The sequence below is a fragment of the Carcharhinus amblyrhynchos genome, chromosome 22, assembly GCF_965287045.1.
Source record: "Carcharhinus amblyrhynchos chromosome 22, sCarAmb.v2.hapA, whole genome shotgun sequence".
Taxonomy (NCBI): domain Eukaryota; kingdom Metazoa; phylum Chordata; class Chondrichthyes; order Carcharhiniformes; family Carcharhinidae; genus Carcharhinus; species Carcharhinus amblyrhynchos.
Genome location: NC_137345.1, coordinates 41,694,691 through 41,710,936, shown reverse-complemented (window position 1 = coordinate 41,710,936; position 16,246 = coordinate 41,694,691). Strand labels below are relative to the sequence as shown.

General features: G+C 37.4%; 1 protein-coding gene across 2 annotated transcripts in view; it reads right to left on the bottom strand.

Moving 5' to 3' along the window:
* Positions 1-547: 547 nt before the first annotated feature.
* Positions 548-16,246, bottom strand: part of trim33 (tripartite motif containing 33) — a 166,345-nt gene continuing 150,646 nt past the window's right edge. The window contains exons 17-20 of one of the 2 annotated variants that reach the window (XM_080210202.1): positions 15,908-15,982; positions 12,275-12,427; positions 7,331-7,405; positions 548-4,538 (exon numbers count right to left, since the gene is read on the bottom strand). In XM_080210202.1, the coding sequence (XP_080066328.1) occupies positions 4,323-4,538; positions 7,331-7,405; positions 12,275-12,427; positions 15,908-15,982 (519 nt within the window). In that variant the 3' untranslated portion in view covers positions 548-4,322. The remainder of the gene's footprint in view (positions 4,539-7,330; positions 7,406-12,274; positions 12,428-15,907; positions 15,983-16,246) is intronic. The other variant, XM_080210203.1, reaches the window with a different exon arrangement.

The following is a 16,246-nucleotide window of genomic DNA, read 5'->3' as shown; positions in this document are numbered from 1 at the left end:
TTTGCCTGGCACATCATAAAATCAATACATATTGATCACTCTCCCAGTGGGCTGATTCCTTCCACACATGAAGTTAATGCAAAGGTGAATAAAAAGAAATTTAACCCAGAGCAAAAAAAAACACCAACAACTGTTGTGAAACCACAGACACGCCACTGATTTACAAAAGTCTACAGCACAACTAAATATGGATATGAATTGTACTCTCTCCTTTTGCTGAAAGGGAGTTGAAACAGTCATGTTCTGATGCTGCAAAACCCATAAATCTTCTCCCTTTTCCGTTTCAATTAAACTCTTCCTGTAATTTTTAAGTCAAAAAAAGGCAGCCATTACCAAACATTACACTTGCGTGGCTCAAGATTAAAGTGAAAGATTAACAGCCTCCAGCTACATTGCAAAATTTGGGTGTTTTGATGGCATTAAAATACAGAACCTCAATTTCATACATCTAATTGATCTGTTTACAACAGCTTAGCTGAAACCTGTCAGCTAGGCTAAACAAAACTGGCATGTTTCTTATTAACAAAACAAACAGGAAAATCATCTATTTCAGCAGAAATGGTACCTTGACTTTTATTTGAGAGCTGGGACTGTGCTTTGTGGCTGCACTATAAGTCACACCTGCGTTTTTGGCACAAGAAAAACACTCCATCACTATATGCCCCTTGCCAGCTGTACAATTTAATAGAAATGACTAAGGAGAAAGTTTCCAATTAAAGCATTTTGTCTGTTTCTAATGCAACAACTTTCATAGTCTACAACACAACATTCCGATATTTTAAAACAGGTAATATTTACAAACTGTTGACAGGCTTTTAAATAACTCATTGACAAAAATACTGTAAACTTTTAAGTTACAAAATAGCAAAAACACAGCGGATGCAACAGTTATAACTGGCAATCATAAAAAAAGACAGTCGATTAAAATTCATCCATAGGACGGTCGACTTTAAAGAGTATGATCAGTAGCTAATGAGGCTGTATATTTTTATGGCATACACAAGCAGCTTTTCAAAACTGAAAGTAATAGCTGCTGCACAATCGAGTCTAGGACTTTCTTCAATTTCAATCCTGCATCAGTAATAACCATAATGGGACTTCATACTACCATTTTAGCTTTCAATATAAAACCGCTTAAGTCAAAGTACAGCATAAATTCATTATGAAATAAAAGATTCAGAAAAGTGTACAACTTAAAAATGAGTTGTTCATAACTTCATAACGTCAAACAGCAGTTCACCTCTAAACAGAATATTAGATCAATTGCGCTCTCCCTCTTTCAAACTGGATACAGTAACAGCATCAGCCCTTTCAAGTCAGAGTTAAAGGAATTGCAGTACGTATTAGATGTGAGTCAAGACATCAACAGTATGACCTAAATTTGATTACTGAATGAATTATCAAGTTAAAGCTAGTACCACTGAAGAACATGGAAATTGTAAATCCTAGATTCAACAGATCCCACATGAATTTTTGTATTCTGCATTTTAATGCATAGTACTTGGTCAGTAGGAACCATATTTGCACATGGTTACCTTGAACAACTATCTACCTCTGACTGAAAGCTTATTATGGATTATGTGCTTCTTTTAAAAAATGTGTTCCAAATTGTACAGAAGGCGGGATGAGAGAAAATTGTAAAAGCAAATATGATTAATCAACTTAGAAGGGATGCTTTCCAGAAATTGGTGAATTAGAAATTCAATTAGATTTTCAAGTTTGTGCTATGTGGGGATAACAGAAGCAGCTGGTACTCACACTGAGCTTAATTGGCCAGAAAGGCAACAGTGCCCAGCTATATGCTTAAAATGTGGATACAAATCTTGTTAGAAGTTAACATTTACTGTAAGGTATCATATACACAAAGGAAATTTGAAGATGATCAATCAGGCATACATATTCTAGCCATTCATTTTTTCCCCACTATTCAGTGTTATTGTTTTTGATGTAGACAGAAGTTAGTCAGCAAAAATTGTAAAGGGAAAAGTCCATATCCACACCAGCTACGCAAAAGATTGCACTGTACAAGAGCAGTCTTATACAGTTTTACATTAGTATGGAATTCAAACATTTGATTATATCAATATAACTGTTTCTTCTGCAGTATTTCTTTCACACATTCTCATGGATCATTCAAATCATCAATTTGTTTATGAAGACACGAGGGTGCAACAAGTCCAACTCTATATTATTTAAAGGCTGAGATTTTATATATTTAAACAGTATGGGAATCCAAGTACTCTCATTATACAACCCTCTACTAACCTGTATGTGTCTATCCTGTATCAAAGCTTCAAGTAACAATATAAAAAGCTGACAAAAGTCATACATAGTTGGCATCAAATCAATTTGTGAAGCATTTAAGCATTCTGTGCTTGTACACTTGAGAGGAGAATGATCAGCATAGAATAGTTTTATTTCCATCTACTTCTGACTTCAATTTTACAAAACTAGAGAACACCACTTCCAAATGCACCACTTTCATCTTTTATTTTGAAACTGTATGAACAAATTGATCATGGTGAGAGATGGCGGTTTAATTGCTGGCTGTGCACACTTCCATCTTTGGTTCTTGGCATTAGCGGCATACACTCCCAAAGTCAGGGAGAGCAGATCAGATGCAGAGCACAGCTCCCTGCAACGGCCCATTATTCTCACTCCGGGTAACAATCTGTTCCTTTAACATAAAAGTTTAAGCACACAGTTGATGCATCACTTCTGAACCAGGACTGAAGCATAAGATGAGCCCCAAGGAAGTTCCACTTGCTGTTGGTAGTTTAATACAACTTTCAAATCTCCTGTCCAGCCAAACACCAAAATCAGAATCAAATTCATGACACATCTATTTATGTTACAATCACATCCTGTTCAATCACCTAACAAAAAAAGGCACAATGTAACCAGTGAATGTTACATCCTGTTGTGCTATTGACATTACTTGCTCTATTTCTGATACCAATCATCCCTTATTGCATGCATAAGATAACAGTTAGTATCAACAATTTTGTTCTGAGCCTATACCCATTAAGAGGAGAATTGTGACTGGCCAATTTCATGTCACAATGCTTCAGCCTGCAGGGAAAAAAGTGTCAGCAGTCTTTGTTGAATTCAAGCCTAAATCCCAAAGGGGAGAGGATACAAAAAACCCTTTGCACCAAATGGCTAATCACTTTCACTTAATATTCACAGTTGAGCTTGAAGATGTTTGTTTCAGATATTCGGTGATAAATTGCATGACCTTTTCATTCCTGTTGAGGAATGGCAAGATCCAATCAGTCCTTTCTAAAAAAAAGCCCAAGATTCTGTTGTAAGGTGTACTTGATTTGATAGGCACCCACTGATAAAACTAACAGTGCAGAAAGAACCAGACTAACAGATTGACACGTCAGGAAAAATATATACTCAATTACCTTGAAATCCCCATACCTTTAAATTTATGAAAATAGGTCTACAGCAAATAAATCAATTGAAAATTCAACTTATTGATGCAGCATGACAGCAACAACAGATAAAAATGCTGCAGCTATTCCACAGATCGTGACATTAATTGGTAGGCTTGCAGGTCATATCCTGGACTTCTGTCTGACTGTGAAATCAAATAAAAATGTACAAAGCTACACGTAAGATTCTATTTACAACTGTCTTGCAAAAATAAACAAATCTTGTACTTTCAAGACGTGAAGAAATGCTACAGTGGTCCTCCAACAGTTCAAAACGTGGTTAATGGCAGTTATTATTGCACTGCACATATTTACTGCACCAGAATTAAAGAAACAAATCCTGGCACGCAACAGGTAGCGTTTGAAGATTTTGCATCTGATTTTAATTGAACACTTGGTAGCTTAAAAAAAGGTAACTGAATGAGAACAGGCACCTGGAAGGCAAGAGCTACTGTGTTTATCTAACCTGACAATTGTGTGGTAGGTTACCATTTTATACAGAGAGAATTTTCATTTCTAAATATGTAAATTAAAGGTGTGTAGTTAATAAATAGATACTTGTGCATGCCAATAAAATATATGCCATCTACAACGTTTAGCACACAGAATCAATCAGATAATTACATCAGTAAAGGCAAGGATTTTTTTTAAAAAAGGAACAGAATCTGGAAAGACTCTCAGTATTCAGGTAATGAACAAATGCAACAAAGTCTTGTTTATTTGTACAAAAACATTTTAAAACTCTAATAAATACTGTGTGGTGGATATCAGCTTTTACAACCAACAAGCAGATAGCCACTGGAGTACTGCTCACATCCTGTGAACACAAAATGAGGGGAAAAGTCTAAGAAGTTCATCTTTCCACCCCAAGAGAGGAGAAAATCATTTAATGTGCACTGGTCTGTCATCCGATTTTAGCCGCTTTCGCCTAGGTTGAACGAAGTCATCGTCCGAATCCTCACTAATACGAGCTTCATCTTCGTGGTCGGAATCTGATTCCACCAAAGGTGTGAAGATTCTGTCCGAATAAACCACCTGTAGTTTTGTTTCAAAGTAGCTTTCTAGAGCCTTTCCAGCCTGGGCCACCTCGGAATCTGCCTAAAAGTGAAAGCAGTACACAAGTTTTTAATCTTGCTACTAACACACTAGTATCCCCATTTAAACAAAACATTTCTTAAAGCCTTTTAATATCAGGAAGTTATCTCTGCTGTGACAAACCCAGTAAGAAGTCTCACAACACCAGGTTAAAGTCCAACCAATTTATTTGATAGTAAACTCAAGCTTTCAGGGTTTGCCCCTTCGTTAGGTCATTCACCCGAAGGGGCAAACCCCGAAAGCTTGTGAGTTTACTATCAAATAAATTGGTTGGACTTTAACCTGGTGTTGTGAGACTTCTTACTGGGTTTATCTCTGTCCAACGCCGGCATCTCCACATCATTACAAACCCATTCAGACCTTCAATTCCCCAATTTATTCTATGTTAGCTGATCTCAGCCAAGAGAGGAGCTGAATTCTTGAGCTTAACACTCTTAGGCTTTGGGAGCGAATGTGGGACATGAGCCAAGGGTCGTGCTTGGCAGTCAAATGATCACTGCAATAAATTTTGCTTGAATAGACGTCAGCTGTGAACCTCCAACAGCCCACTAACACTCACTGTCTAAACTCACGAACATTCACTAGGTGAAAAAACAGAGGGCTACTAAACCCTGTTAAACCAAATTCTTGCAAGTGAACATCTTCAGAACATTGAGGCAAATTATTTGATTTGTTACAGTCTGCATGCAAAATCTACTTGCAAAAGAGGAACTATCCTTGAAAATGTGTTTAATGTATACAAGATCCTCAAAATAACATACATCAGATTTTAAAATCTTCTGTTTTCACAAGATGGAACCCAGAGGCATGTTCTATTTCATGTCTATGTAGATATTGACTACAACAGTAGAATAAGGAAAACAACCTTTTCTCAGTAATTATTTTATGATTGTACAATATTCACCATCATATGTGTAAAGTCTTATAGTGGTAAATCCGTTTAGTTTACAATATCAGCATGCTGAGTGTGCTTTGCCTGAAGACAGGTCCTTGGCTCACTGTCAAATGATGCTTCATTTTTACTCATTTCATTTGACAATTTTTGTCAGTGGTAGTTTGCTCTCAGGGGCAGGACAAGTAGGCAGATCCCAAATCTAGCTCTAAAATAATCTATATGTGAGCCTTACAGCCAACTGGCCCCCACCAAAATACCAGTATGTCACAAAAAAATCCGTGCTTTCCTACACTATTCAAGTCTTTCCATGCATGTACACGCTCATACTACATAAAGTATTAGCTACTGGCAAACTACAGTGCCCACATACAAACCATATCTCAAACTTGAAAGATATCAACTTGCGTAGGCTTCATTCCTGAATGAAAACCATAAATTGTATTTATATAGGGCCTTTCATAACCTTAGATATTTGAATAATTTAAGTGTAGATAAATGCAGACAATATGCGCACAAGGTTTCACAAATAACAATGAGATAAATGACCAAATAATCTTTTAGGATTGGTTGAGGGACAAATATTCAACATGATGCTATTCTGTTCTTGTAAATTAATGCAACAGAATCATTTACATCTACCTGAGGCAACAGATGGAGCTTCAGTATAACATCTGAGCCAAAAGACTGTGCAACTGTTCCTCTCCATTACACTGAAGTGTCAGCCTAGATTATGTGCTCATGTCTTTAGCATAGGCACCAACCCACCACCTTCTGACTTGAGACAAAGGTGCCAACACTGAGCCAAGCTTGACACCAGAATTGCCAGGTTAATGGTTATGCATAAACATGCCATGTCAACTTAATGTCTATTTCTCATTCAGCATTCACTTTCTCTTACTATCACACACTCCTTTAATTTGGAGAAACTATGCTCCTGACAACTTGCATCATAAATTGGATTTACAGCAATGGACTTCAGTTGTTGTATTTCTCTACATCATCAAGTAGCTAAATCTCAAGACAATGGAGGTACATAGAGGAATGCATTTGTTTTAATGTGCGTTTAGCAATACGTTTACAGACCCCTCAAAGCACTGACACTAGAATTTTCTAATTTCACACTTCTGACGCATCTGGGAATTAAATTTTCATGTATTATCAAGGCTAACACTGAAGGTAGCACAGAACATTAACTTATTTGTAATGGATATGAATAGGCTCCAAAAGGGACCAGTGAAAGAAGAAAGAAAATTGGAATTGGATTTACTAATTTCCATCTCAGTCCTGTTTTCTCACTATACGCAAAGAATATGACAATGACAAAAGCATTTTAATTGTTGACAATAGAATACTCCAGCTGCTCCAGTACTGGCATTTTCTCAAAATGACAGGTCATTTCTGCTGATAAACTGAACATTTTCTCTTCTTGGGTACCCAGCATTAAACATTTCCAGGATATGCACGTTATAATCTTCAGACTAACATAAGATTACTCCCTACTACATAACTGACATATCCCAGTTTTCACACCTGCCATTTTCTGGTCTTCAATAAGATTACTAATTTAGTGCCAACTGAGGACCAACAGTCTGTGTTGACTCCTTATTCAATGGATTGAAGCTGTTAACCACGTCATGTCAGACATTTAAAGGCCAGTAAAGATAACTTGCATCTCACCCAGCTGCCCAAATTTGAACAAAGGGTGTCACTTCCTTACACAATAAATTTCATCTGGTACAATGGACAATTGCTAAAATAATATTCTAAGATATCCTTGGTGAAACATTATGTTTTTAATCCACAAGCATCCTGTGGAAATTTTTACATAAACAACCAAATTCAACTGATAAACACTGCAGAGAAAGAAACAGGTCTGTCATAAGCAGGGGTGATGTTTTACCTTGGTTCTCATTTCCCTTTCTTTGGTCCTCATGAGGGCTTGAGGACCATTTTGAACCCCAGGTAATAGGGTAACCTTTATGAGACAATAAAATTCATAACATAAATTTGTTTTATGTTGCACAGATAGACACAAACATCAAAGTTTCCTTAATATCTGTACAGTTTATCCTTTATGTGCATACTCATTTAAGTATGTGCACTACAAAAAATCCATGCTCCTTGTGCTTAAAAGGCTGGTCTATTAAAAAACAAAAATGAGGTGGCAATATATATCAATTAATAGTTATCATTACTGGCAACTACCAAGCTGTTAGCTCATCTTCCATATCCTTCCTTGAATTATAAAATGTTTACTGTTCCCTGTGTGATCAACATCTTGTGCAATCTAAGTGAAACATTACTATGTGAACAGATTGTGCAACAAGAGATCACTGCTCAATGTAAAAACGAGATGGCAATTTACATCACTAACAGCAGCAATGTTTGTGCATATCCTGTTTCTATTTATTGTGAATATGGTGAGTGTAGGATAGTTTGAGTTTATCATACAGTCTCACTGTTAGAAAAGTAAATAAAACATTGCTTGAGAATTTATACCATATTTTGTGTGGGCTCTTAAGTCTGGAACACTGAAAAATATTGAAGGTTTCCACTGAGTAAACACATATGGTTCTGTAGTGAAATCTACTGAGTCTGGATTCAACTCTTGGTCTGTGCTCAGTGAATTAGGCTTAGCAAAGAAAATAGCAGTATTCTCGGTATCCAGGTCTCAGTGATCGATATTTACATTCCTCACCAACAATGGCACTAGCATTGGGGAATAAGACCAGCACGCCTGCATTGGCCCACACATCATTGTGGAAAAACAGAACATACTGTCACAGAAGAGTAACAAGAAAAAGTTGGGGATGGTGTCATGAATGGTTGGGGGAGTGGTAGGGAAGAAAACTGATCAGTTAGTGTTTACTACTTGTCAAGCGGCATACAATTAGAGTCCTCAAGCAATAACTATGCTTTGCAAATAAATAATTGTGAATTTTCACTGCAACTTCCTAACTCTGACATCTTCAGAGTCTGGTGTGGTTAAAGGACAACAGATATTTGCATATTGCCTGAACATATGGTACTTGCACAAATAAGGTTTCCCTATCCTAATAAACTGTTAGACAAATTAAAGGCAGAATATTCAAACCCACAAAGCACTTCATGAATTCATCCTCCAACTTCAGATATACCAGGTACCTTTTGAACAATTTTCCTTGAGTAGCTTTCTTATAGAGAAAATGGGAAGAAGTTTGAAATCATAAGCCTCCTCTATAAAGTAGCACCTTAATTTGAATTAAACGGGGAGACATTTAAACATGCACTCAGAATTGTACCACTATCAAAGTAGCACAGAATACCATCAGAACTGCCAAGCTGTTTGAAGATTCTAGTGTTTAAGGGAACATTTTCAACAACTGAAGTTTAAAAAAAAATTCTGACACTGAATTTTACACAAAAAAATGTCATTGTTTTAGAAAGCTATTTTACACACAGCATTGTATTAAAGCAAAGATGGAAAAGTTTTCAGAGTCAGCCAGGGTAAATTACATACCTAAAAGGCCATTAAAACTTCACAAAGTATTAGTTAAATCAAAAGCAACAGCAAAATAAGCAATGTGCCCTGAGAATTGCCATTCAAGTCCCCAAAGATAGATACTGCTGAAAATAACCAACTTAGTTTAAATAATTGGTAGCCATGTGGTCCTTGTACATGGAAAATAGCCCTCTGAATCCATTCATTTTTCATTTATGGTGCTGAACTCCACAAGCTATATATTATTAGAGGTATACATGTGGTGTGATCACTAAGAGAACCTTGAACTCTAATCAATGATCAGATTGTGTTTCAAAGTAAAAAACAGTTTATCTAAACAGTAATTAATCAAGTGGACTGCTAGCTGCAGGTCTATATAATGCCTGCAGGATCCATAGGTTTTGTGGGATCACAAATATCTTCATGTGATTCGAAATTCACAATGAAGTTAACTACCTTTTAATCTTCTTCAGTTGAGTACAGAGGTTAAGCAGTTTTGAGGAATATCAATGTGGCTGGCCAAATAGGTTTTGATGTGCCCTTGATTTATGATAGGATGCCATTTTAGCACTATGCTTACACTTACTTATTTTGGGCAATTTTGTCAACTATCTTGGAAAGCATGGTGATGAACTCTGGTTTGCAAAGGTTAAAAAGTGCATGCTGTAGAAAAAGTGACAATGCATTGGCATTGTAATGCCCAAGGGGAACCAGAGCCTATATAAAAAAAAGCCAAGAAATGAAGCACTTGGCATATAAATGAGGAGGAAAAAATATTTCCTGAAATGTTATGCATCAGTTTTAAGACTGAAATTTACTATAGCATGCACAGCAACACAAGAAATAGGAGTAGACAACCATATGGTCTTTCAAGCCATTTGGTTGAATCATGGGCTTTAATTCCACTTCCCTGCCTGTTGTCATATCCCCCTATTTCCTGGGAAACTAAAAATTAGAATAGATTTAAGGCTGAGGTAGACAATAATGGAGGATCCACAACCCTCTGGGGCAGAGAATTCCAAAGATTCACAACCCTTGGAATGAAGTTATTTCCCTCATCTCAGTCATAAATGAGGCCTCTTAGCCTGTTACTGTGCTCCCGTGTTTTTGTTTCCACTGGTTGGGGAATCTATGTCTCAACATTTACCCTATCAACCCCATTCAGGATCCTGTAGGGTTCAACTCAATAGTCACATTTAATCCAGTTGCTTCATGTTGTCAGTCACTGAACCCCATCATATCTTTCTATTCCTTTCAACTTAATTCACTTTTTTTGCTTTCCCTTGAATACATCTATGATATGCAACTCAATTGAACTAAGAAAGGATAGGGATAGACTTCAAGGAGACAGATAGCTCGTTGGAATGGGCCAACATATGGCTGATACAATTTAATGCAGAGATAGGAAATGACGCATACTGGCAGAAAGAACAAGAAGAGACAGTATAAAATGAATGATACAATTTCAAAAGTGGTAAAACATCAAGGAGAGAACTTTTAAGTTGGCAGGGCAGGTTAAGAAAGTGGTTAAAGAGAATTACAGGACCTTGGGCTTCACAAATAGAGGCATAACAGAATAAAAACGAGGTGGTCATGAGGATCCACCTTATTATGATGCTCTGCCTTAACTGGAGAATTGTGCATCCAATTCTGGGCACCATACTTTAGGAAGGAACTGAAGGCTTTAAAAAGGGTGCAGTAAAGATTCACAATACTGGTTCTAGAGATGGGAGACTTAAGTTATATGGGTAGATTGGAGAAGCTGTGTTTGTTGTCCTTATGGAAAAGAAGGGGAGGTTTGATTGGGGCATTCAAAATCATAAAGGCCTGAACAGAGTAGAAACTAGTGAGAACTAGAGGACACTGATTTAAGATGAATAACAAAAGAGGAAAAACCTCCGAAATGAGTGGTTAGGTTCTGGAATGCAAAGCTTAAGCATTTAGTGGAGGCAGATTCAATTGCAGATTTCAAAGGGACTTAGATTAGCACCTGAACAGGAAAGGTTTGCATGGCTACGAACAAAGGGAGGGGGAGTGGGAGTAGCTGGGAGCTGGCACAGACATCTGCCTGAATAGCACCTGTGTTACCATTCTAAGATATTACAACTATATAAAAAATGGCCATTTTAATAAACAATTAATTCCTACTTAATTTTCCTATTTACTATTGCAGTGAATAAAGAATTTATATTACATAGAAGTCATTCTTGGATCCATTTTTTCCCACTGATTCTGTATACTTTGTGATATGGAGACCAGATCTGAGCACAGTACTTCAAGCATGGTCAAAGCAAGGTTCCGTATAAGCTGAACATAACTTAAAACTATAAAATCCCTAGAGTGCAGAAAGAGGCCAATTGGCTCACTGAGTCACCCTATGAGTCTGGACTGACTCTCTACAAGAATGTGGCACCCATGCCCTCCCCTCTGTCCCGCCCCTGTAATCCTACCCATTTTCCATGGCTAACCTACCAAACCTGCACATCTAGGCAAATTTAGTATAGTCCTAACTTGCACATCTTTGGAATGTGGAGGGAAGCGGGGAAACTGGAGCAACCAAAGGAAATCCATGCAAACACAGAGAGAACATGCAAAACCCACACAGACAGTCACCCAAGGCTAGAATCAAATCCAGATCCATGGCACTGAGGGGCAGCAGTGCTGACTACTGTGCCATCCTTCTGAGCTTCCGAATTCTATTCCTGAGAAATAAACTGCAATCCCCTGCTCTTTATCTGGTTACTTATTATGATACTTTTAAACTCAAATTTGAAACTCTAAGTATAACTGGTCCCCTTATTCTTCTTGGCAAAATGCATCGCCTCATGTTTATCTATAATAAAATTCATTTGACATCTAAACATCCATCTTACAAGTTTATGTCATCTTGTATTTTCCTCAGTATTAACTATTCTCAATTTGGTGACACCTGCGAATTTGGATATTATACTGCTGATTCTAAACCGGTTGTTGAACCCTGTCACACCATTTCCCACCTTGTGCCAGTCCGAGTAACCCCTAACTCCTGCTCTACAGCTCTGCTACTTGCCCTGACTTCACTCCTTAGCCCTGAATCTACTTACTAAAAACCTTTAGAAAAGTCCATGTATTAATACATTTGCTACATCACTTTCATCTATACTTCGTTATTTAATTCAATAAAGGTTGGGTGCGCATGCTGCCTATACTTCACTTCCAGTTTCTGGATGAAATTCAAATTAAACTCGGTTCGAATCTGGGCTTGTTTACAGAATTGTGGGGAAATAAACTCTCAATTTGGATTGCAAAATTTAATCCTACCAATAGGAACAGGTAGCAGAACATGAATTTTTGGCACATTTGAAATTTACAAATTATACTTACTTCATTGAACTTTTCACAGTTCTTAAAAATGAGCCTAATATCAGCCACAAAGTTCTCTGGTGCTTGGTAATGTTGAGAGTGTTTTTTCTGTAATTTCATTTTCACTCTGGATAAATCCATTGGATTTTTAATAATTCTGTAGTAATCAGGAACCTAGGAGAAAAAAAAGGCAATTTGATTCCATTTTTATGGAGATTTCAGTTATATCTGTAGTCCAAATACCAACTAATGTTATCAATACCTTGATACGGCTCCTGCTCTGCCTAACACCACAAGGAACTACAAAGGGTTGTGAATGTAGCCCAGTCCATCATGCAAACCAGTCTCCTACCCACTGATTGTCTATACTTCCCTCTGCATCAAAAGCAGACCCAACACACCTGGACGTACTCTATTCCACCTTCTTCTGTCGGAAAAAGATACAAAATTCTGAGATCACTTACCAACTGACTCAAAAACAGTTTCTTCCCTGCTACCATTAGACTTTTTGAACAGACGTACCTTATATTAAGTTGATCTTTCTCTACACCCCACCTACGATTGTGACATTATGTTATGCACTCTCTCCTTTCCTTCTTCCTTATGTACTGTATGAATGGTATGCTTTGTATAGCATGCAAGAAACAATACATGTGACAATAATTCAAATCCAATTAAAGCATCACTTATTATATATGAAAGAAGGAAAAACAGTTAAGAAAATGGTTCCATTTTATTACTGGCTGGTATAAATGTTGTCTTAATTTTTAATGAGTGATGCAAGGAAAAAAAAACCATGCTCTTGGCTTTAACTTAGAAAACCACCCCAAGGCAGGTCAGACTTAAAGGATGAGCAGTGATCAAATGATTGGTGAAAGAGGTGGAGTTTAAGGAAGAGTCCTAAAGAAGGTGGTGATGGAAGCACATAAGTTTAAGAAGAAAATTCTAGAGTACAGGGCTTAGGTAGGTCAAGGCAAGGCTGGCAATGGTGCAGAAAAGGGAAGGAATATACAAACAAGGTCAAATTTAGAGTAGCACAATTTCAAGGGGAGCGGTGTGGGTGTAGCTCTAGGTCAGGTTACAGATATAGGATGGGGCAAGACCATACAGGCATTAGAGTTCTGAAGTTGGTGGATATCAGGAGAGAAGAAGCAGGTCAGATGGTGATTATAGGGATCCACACTGGAATGACCTGGACAATGAAAAAGAAAGCAAACTATTGTATCACATGTACTTCCCTCATCTACGACCGAGGGTGACATTTGAACTATTTAAAAAGACTGCAAAGAGGGGTTTACGAGAATGGTTCCGGGAATGGAGAACTTCAGTTACGTGGATAGATTGGAAAAGCTGGGGTTGTTCTCCCAAGAAAAGGGAAGGAGAGGGGATACTTGAAAAAGGTACTCAAAAATCATGAGGGCTCTGTACAGAGTAGATTGGGAAAATTTCTGCTGGTAGAAGGGATGAAAACCAGAGAACACTGATTTAAGGCGAGTAACAAAAGAAAGAGGTGATATGAAGAAAAAAAAACTTGTTTAAGCAGTGGATCTGGAATGCACAGCTTGAGATTGTGGTGAAGACAGATTCAATCATGATTTTGAAGAGTGAACTGGATAATTTTCTGAAAGGAAATAATTTGCAAGGCAACAGGAAAATGTAGTTGTTCTAGCTGAGATGTTCTTGCAGAGAGTTAACAGGGACATGATGGGTCAAATTGCCTCCACCCTCATTGTGATGATTCAGTGATTCTAAGATCGTCCCAATAACTCAAACCACTGAGGCAATTAATGGTTGTTGAAAGTGACCATAAATATACAGTAACAAAAACAAAATGCTGGAAAAGTTCAACAGGTCTTATAGCATTTGTTGGGGCAGTGGAGGAGAGAAGAAAAGAGACCCAACCTTTTGAGTCTAGATGACCCTTCGTCAGAGAGTCACTACCAAAAAGCCAAGTGTCAAACGTAGAATGCTAATAAAATCATTCATAATATTGTTGCTGCTAAAAAGCTTGTATGAGTGGGTTTTGGCAGTAGTACAAGTATGTTGTCAATCAACATAAAACGACTTCAAGAAGAGTACAGTTCACTGATGTACAATTTTGAGTTTAGGCTGTAGAGATTTGTAATAAAGATTACATTTTAACTAATCATCCATTAATGATCAAACTTACGAAATTTATTATGGATTTGTGGCAAATACAGAAATACTAAATTTATTCAGTCTTAGCCTTCTTAATAAACAAATTTTAAAAAGTAATTCTTGCAAATAACGTTGCCCCGATGACTTGAAAAGTCTTCCTAATGCAACACACAAATAACTCATCATTTGCAGATTTCATAATGGAGAAAGCAATAGGTATTTCAAGGAAAATGATACACTAAGGAAGGCATTTTTTGTGGGGGATGGGGTGGGAAAGGAAGAGAAATTAATCCACATTTCAAAGGTACATGTACTGATAGGAGATTACCACAATCAGGTTTCAAGTGTCCTCAGTCTACAACTATCTGAAGAGATCACATGATAAATATGGTAAGAACCAACAGATGCAATAACGTGGTGCTATGGAATCTAAATATGCAATGAGCAAATTGACTACGTTACACACTCTTCAGTTGAGAAGATATTTTCCTGATTTCGTTCTAATGACCCCTGCTGGAAAGTACATATAACTCAGCAGAGTTGGAATCAATCATAATATCCCATTCCCAATAAACTAGCCTGTCAAATCTCATGTAGCTTCACAGATGAAGACAGACCACTCAGGCGGGTGCAGCAATGGGTAGCAGTACCTTTTAGAATCACAGCACAAGGTGCCACCTTTAGAAGTGAAAGGATAAAATTATGACTCAAAATGTAGCCAATTACACCGAAAACCCTTAATTAAATCATTGTCATACTTCCACGTGTAGCTCCCTTGGAAATACCTCTCAGAATTGAGACTCTGAAGAGATATGCAAGTATGTGCCAGAACCTAGACTTACGAACAAGGACTTGTAAGCATAAACAAATCAATGCACGAGGGTGGATTAAGGCAGAATCCAGGCTTGTAAGAGTGCATGTATAAGCAGGTGCCAGAACTAGACAGTGTGGTAGACAATGCAGAAGCATTGTTTTAATACACCACTGCACCCACCTGGAGTTAAAGAATGAAAATTAACCATGTTTCAATTAATCCACGACATGGTGCAAATTAATTGTGTTTAACTGTAGGCATTCAATTTGATTTCACTTGTGACCCTATAAATAGACACTGACGAACTATAGCTGTTGAGTTTGGAAGTGTTTGCTTATAAATAATCTGCAGCTGTGTAAAAAAAAGCTTATAAAAGTATGTTAAAGATCTGGTGGAATTCTCTGGCCCTGACACTGGAGAGTGTTGTCACGGGTGGGGTGGGAAAATTTGGAGAGCTATTAAAGTCAACAGCTCTCCAAATTTTCTGGCCTTGCCCATGATAATGTCTGCCTCTATTTATATCTTTCACCAAATAGTTATACGGACTATAACCCACGTACAAAGCAGAACTGACAAGAGGCCCACACTAACTACTTTCAGATCATGTACACGTTGCAGTAGCTTTTTAAATAACATTAATATTAAAGGTATTAAAATACAGAAGTATTTCAGAAACTGGACTTCAAACTCGAGACACTTACAGAGGAAGGGACAGGTTCTTGGAATGCGATACTCATTTCATGACAATACAGATATAATAGGAGACGCTCACACTTCTATTAAAAAAAAGCAAAACACCAGTTAGTAAAGCTGCAGAACTGAGTTTGAAACTGGACTCCATATCGTGCAACTAGTTGAGATACAATTGTAAGATGTTCACTTAACTCTTGAAATATTCAAGAGATTTAACTAACTGTATCTGACTGACAAAATTTGAAGTGTGAAAACACAGGCAAGAGCTGACATCGGTCATTTGGTCCCTTGAGCCTTCCCTGCTGTTCAATAAGATTATGAATGATCTTCTACTCAACTCCACTTTC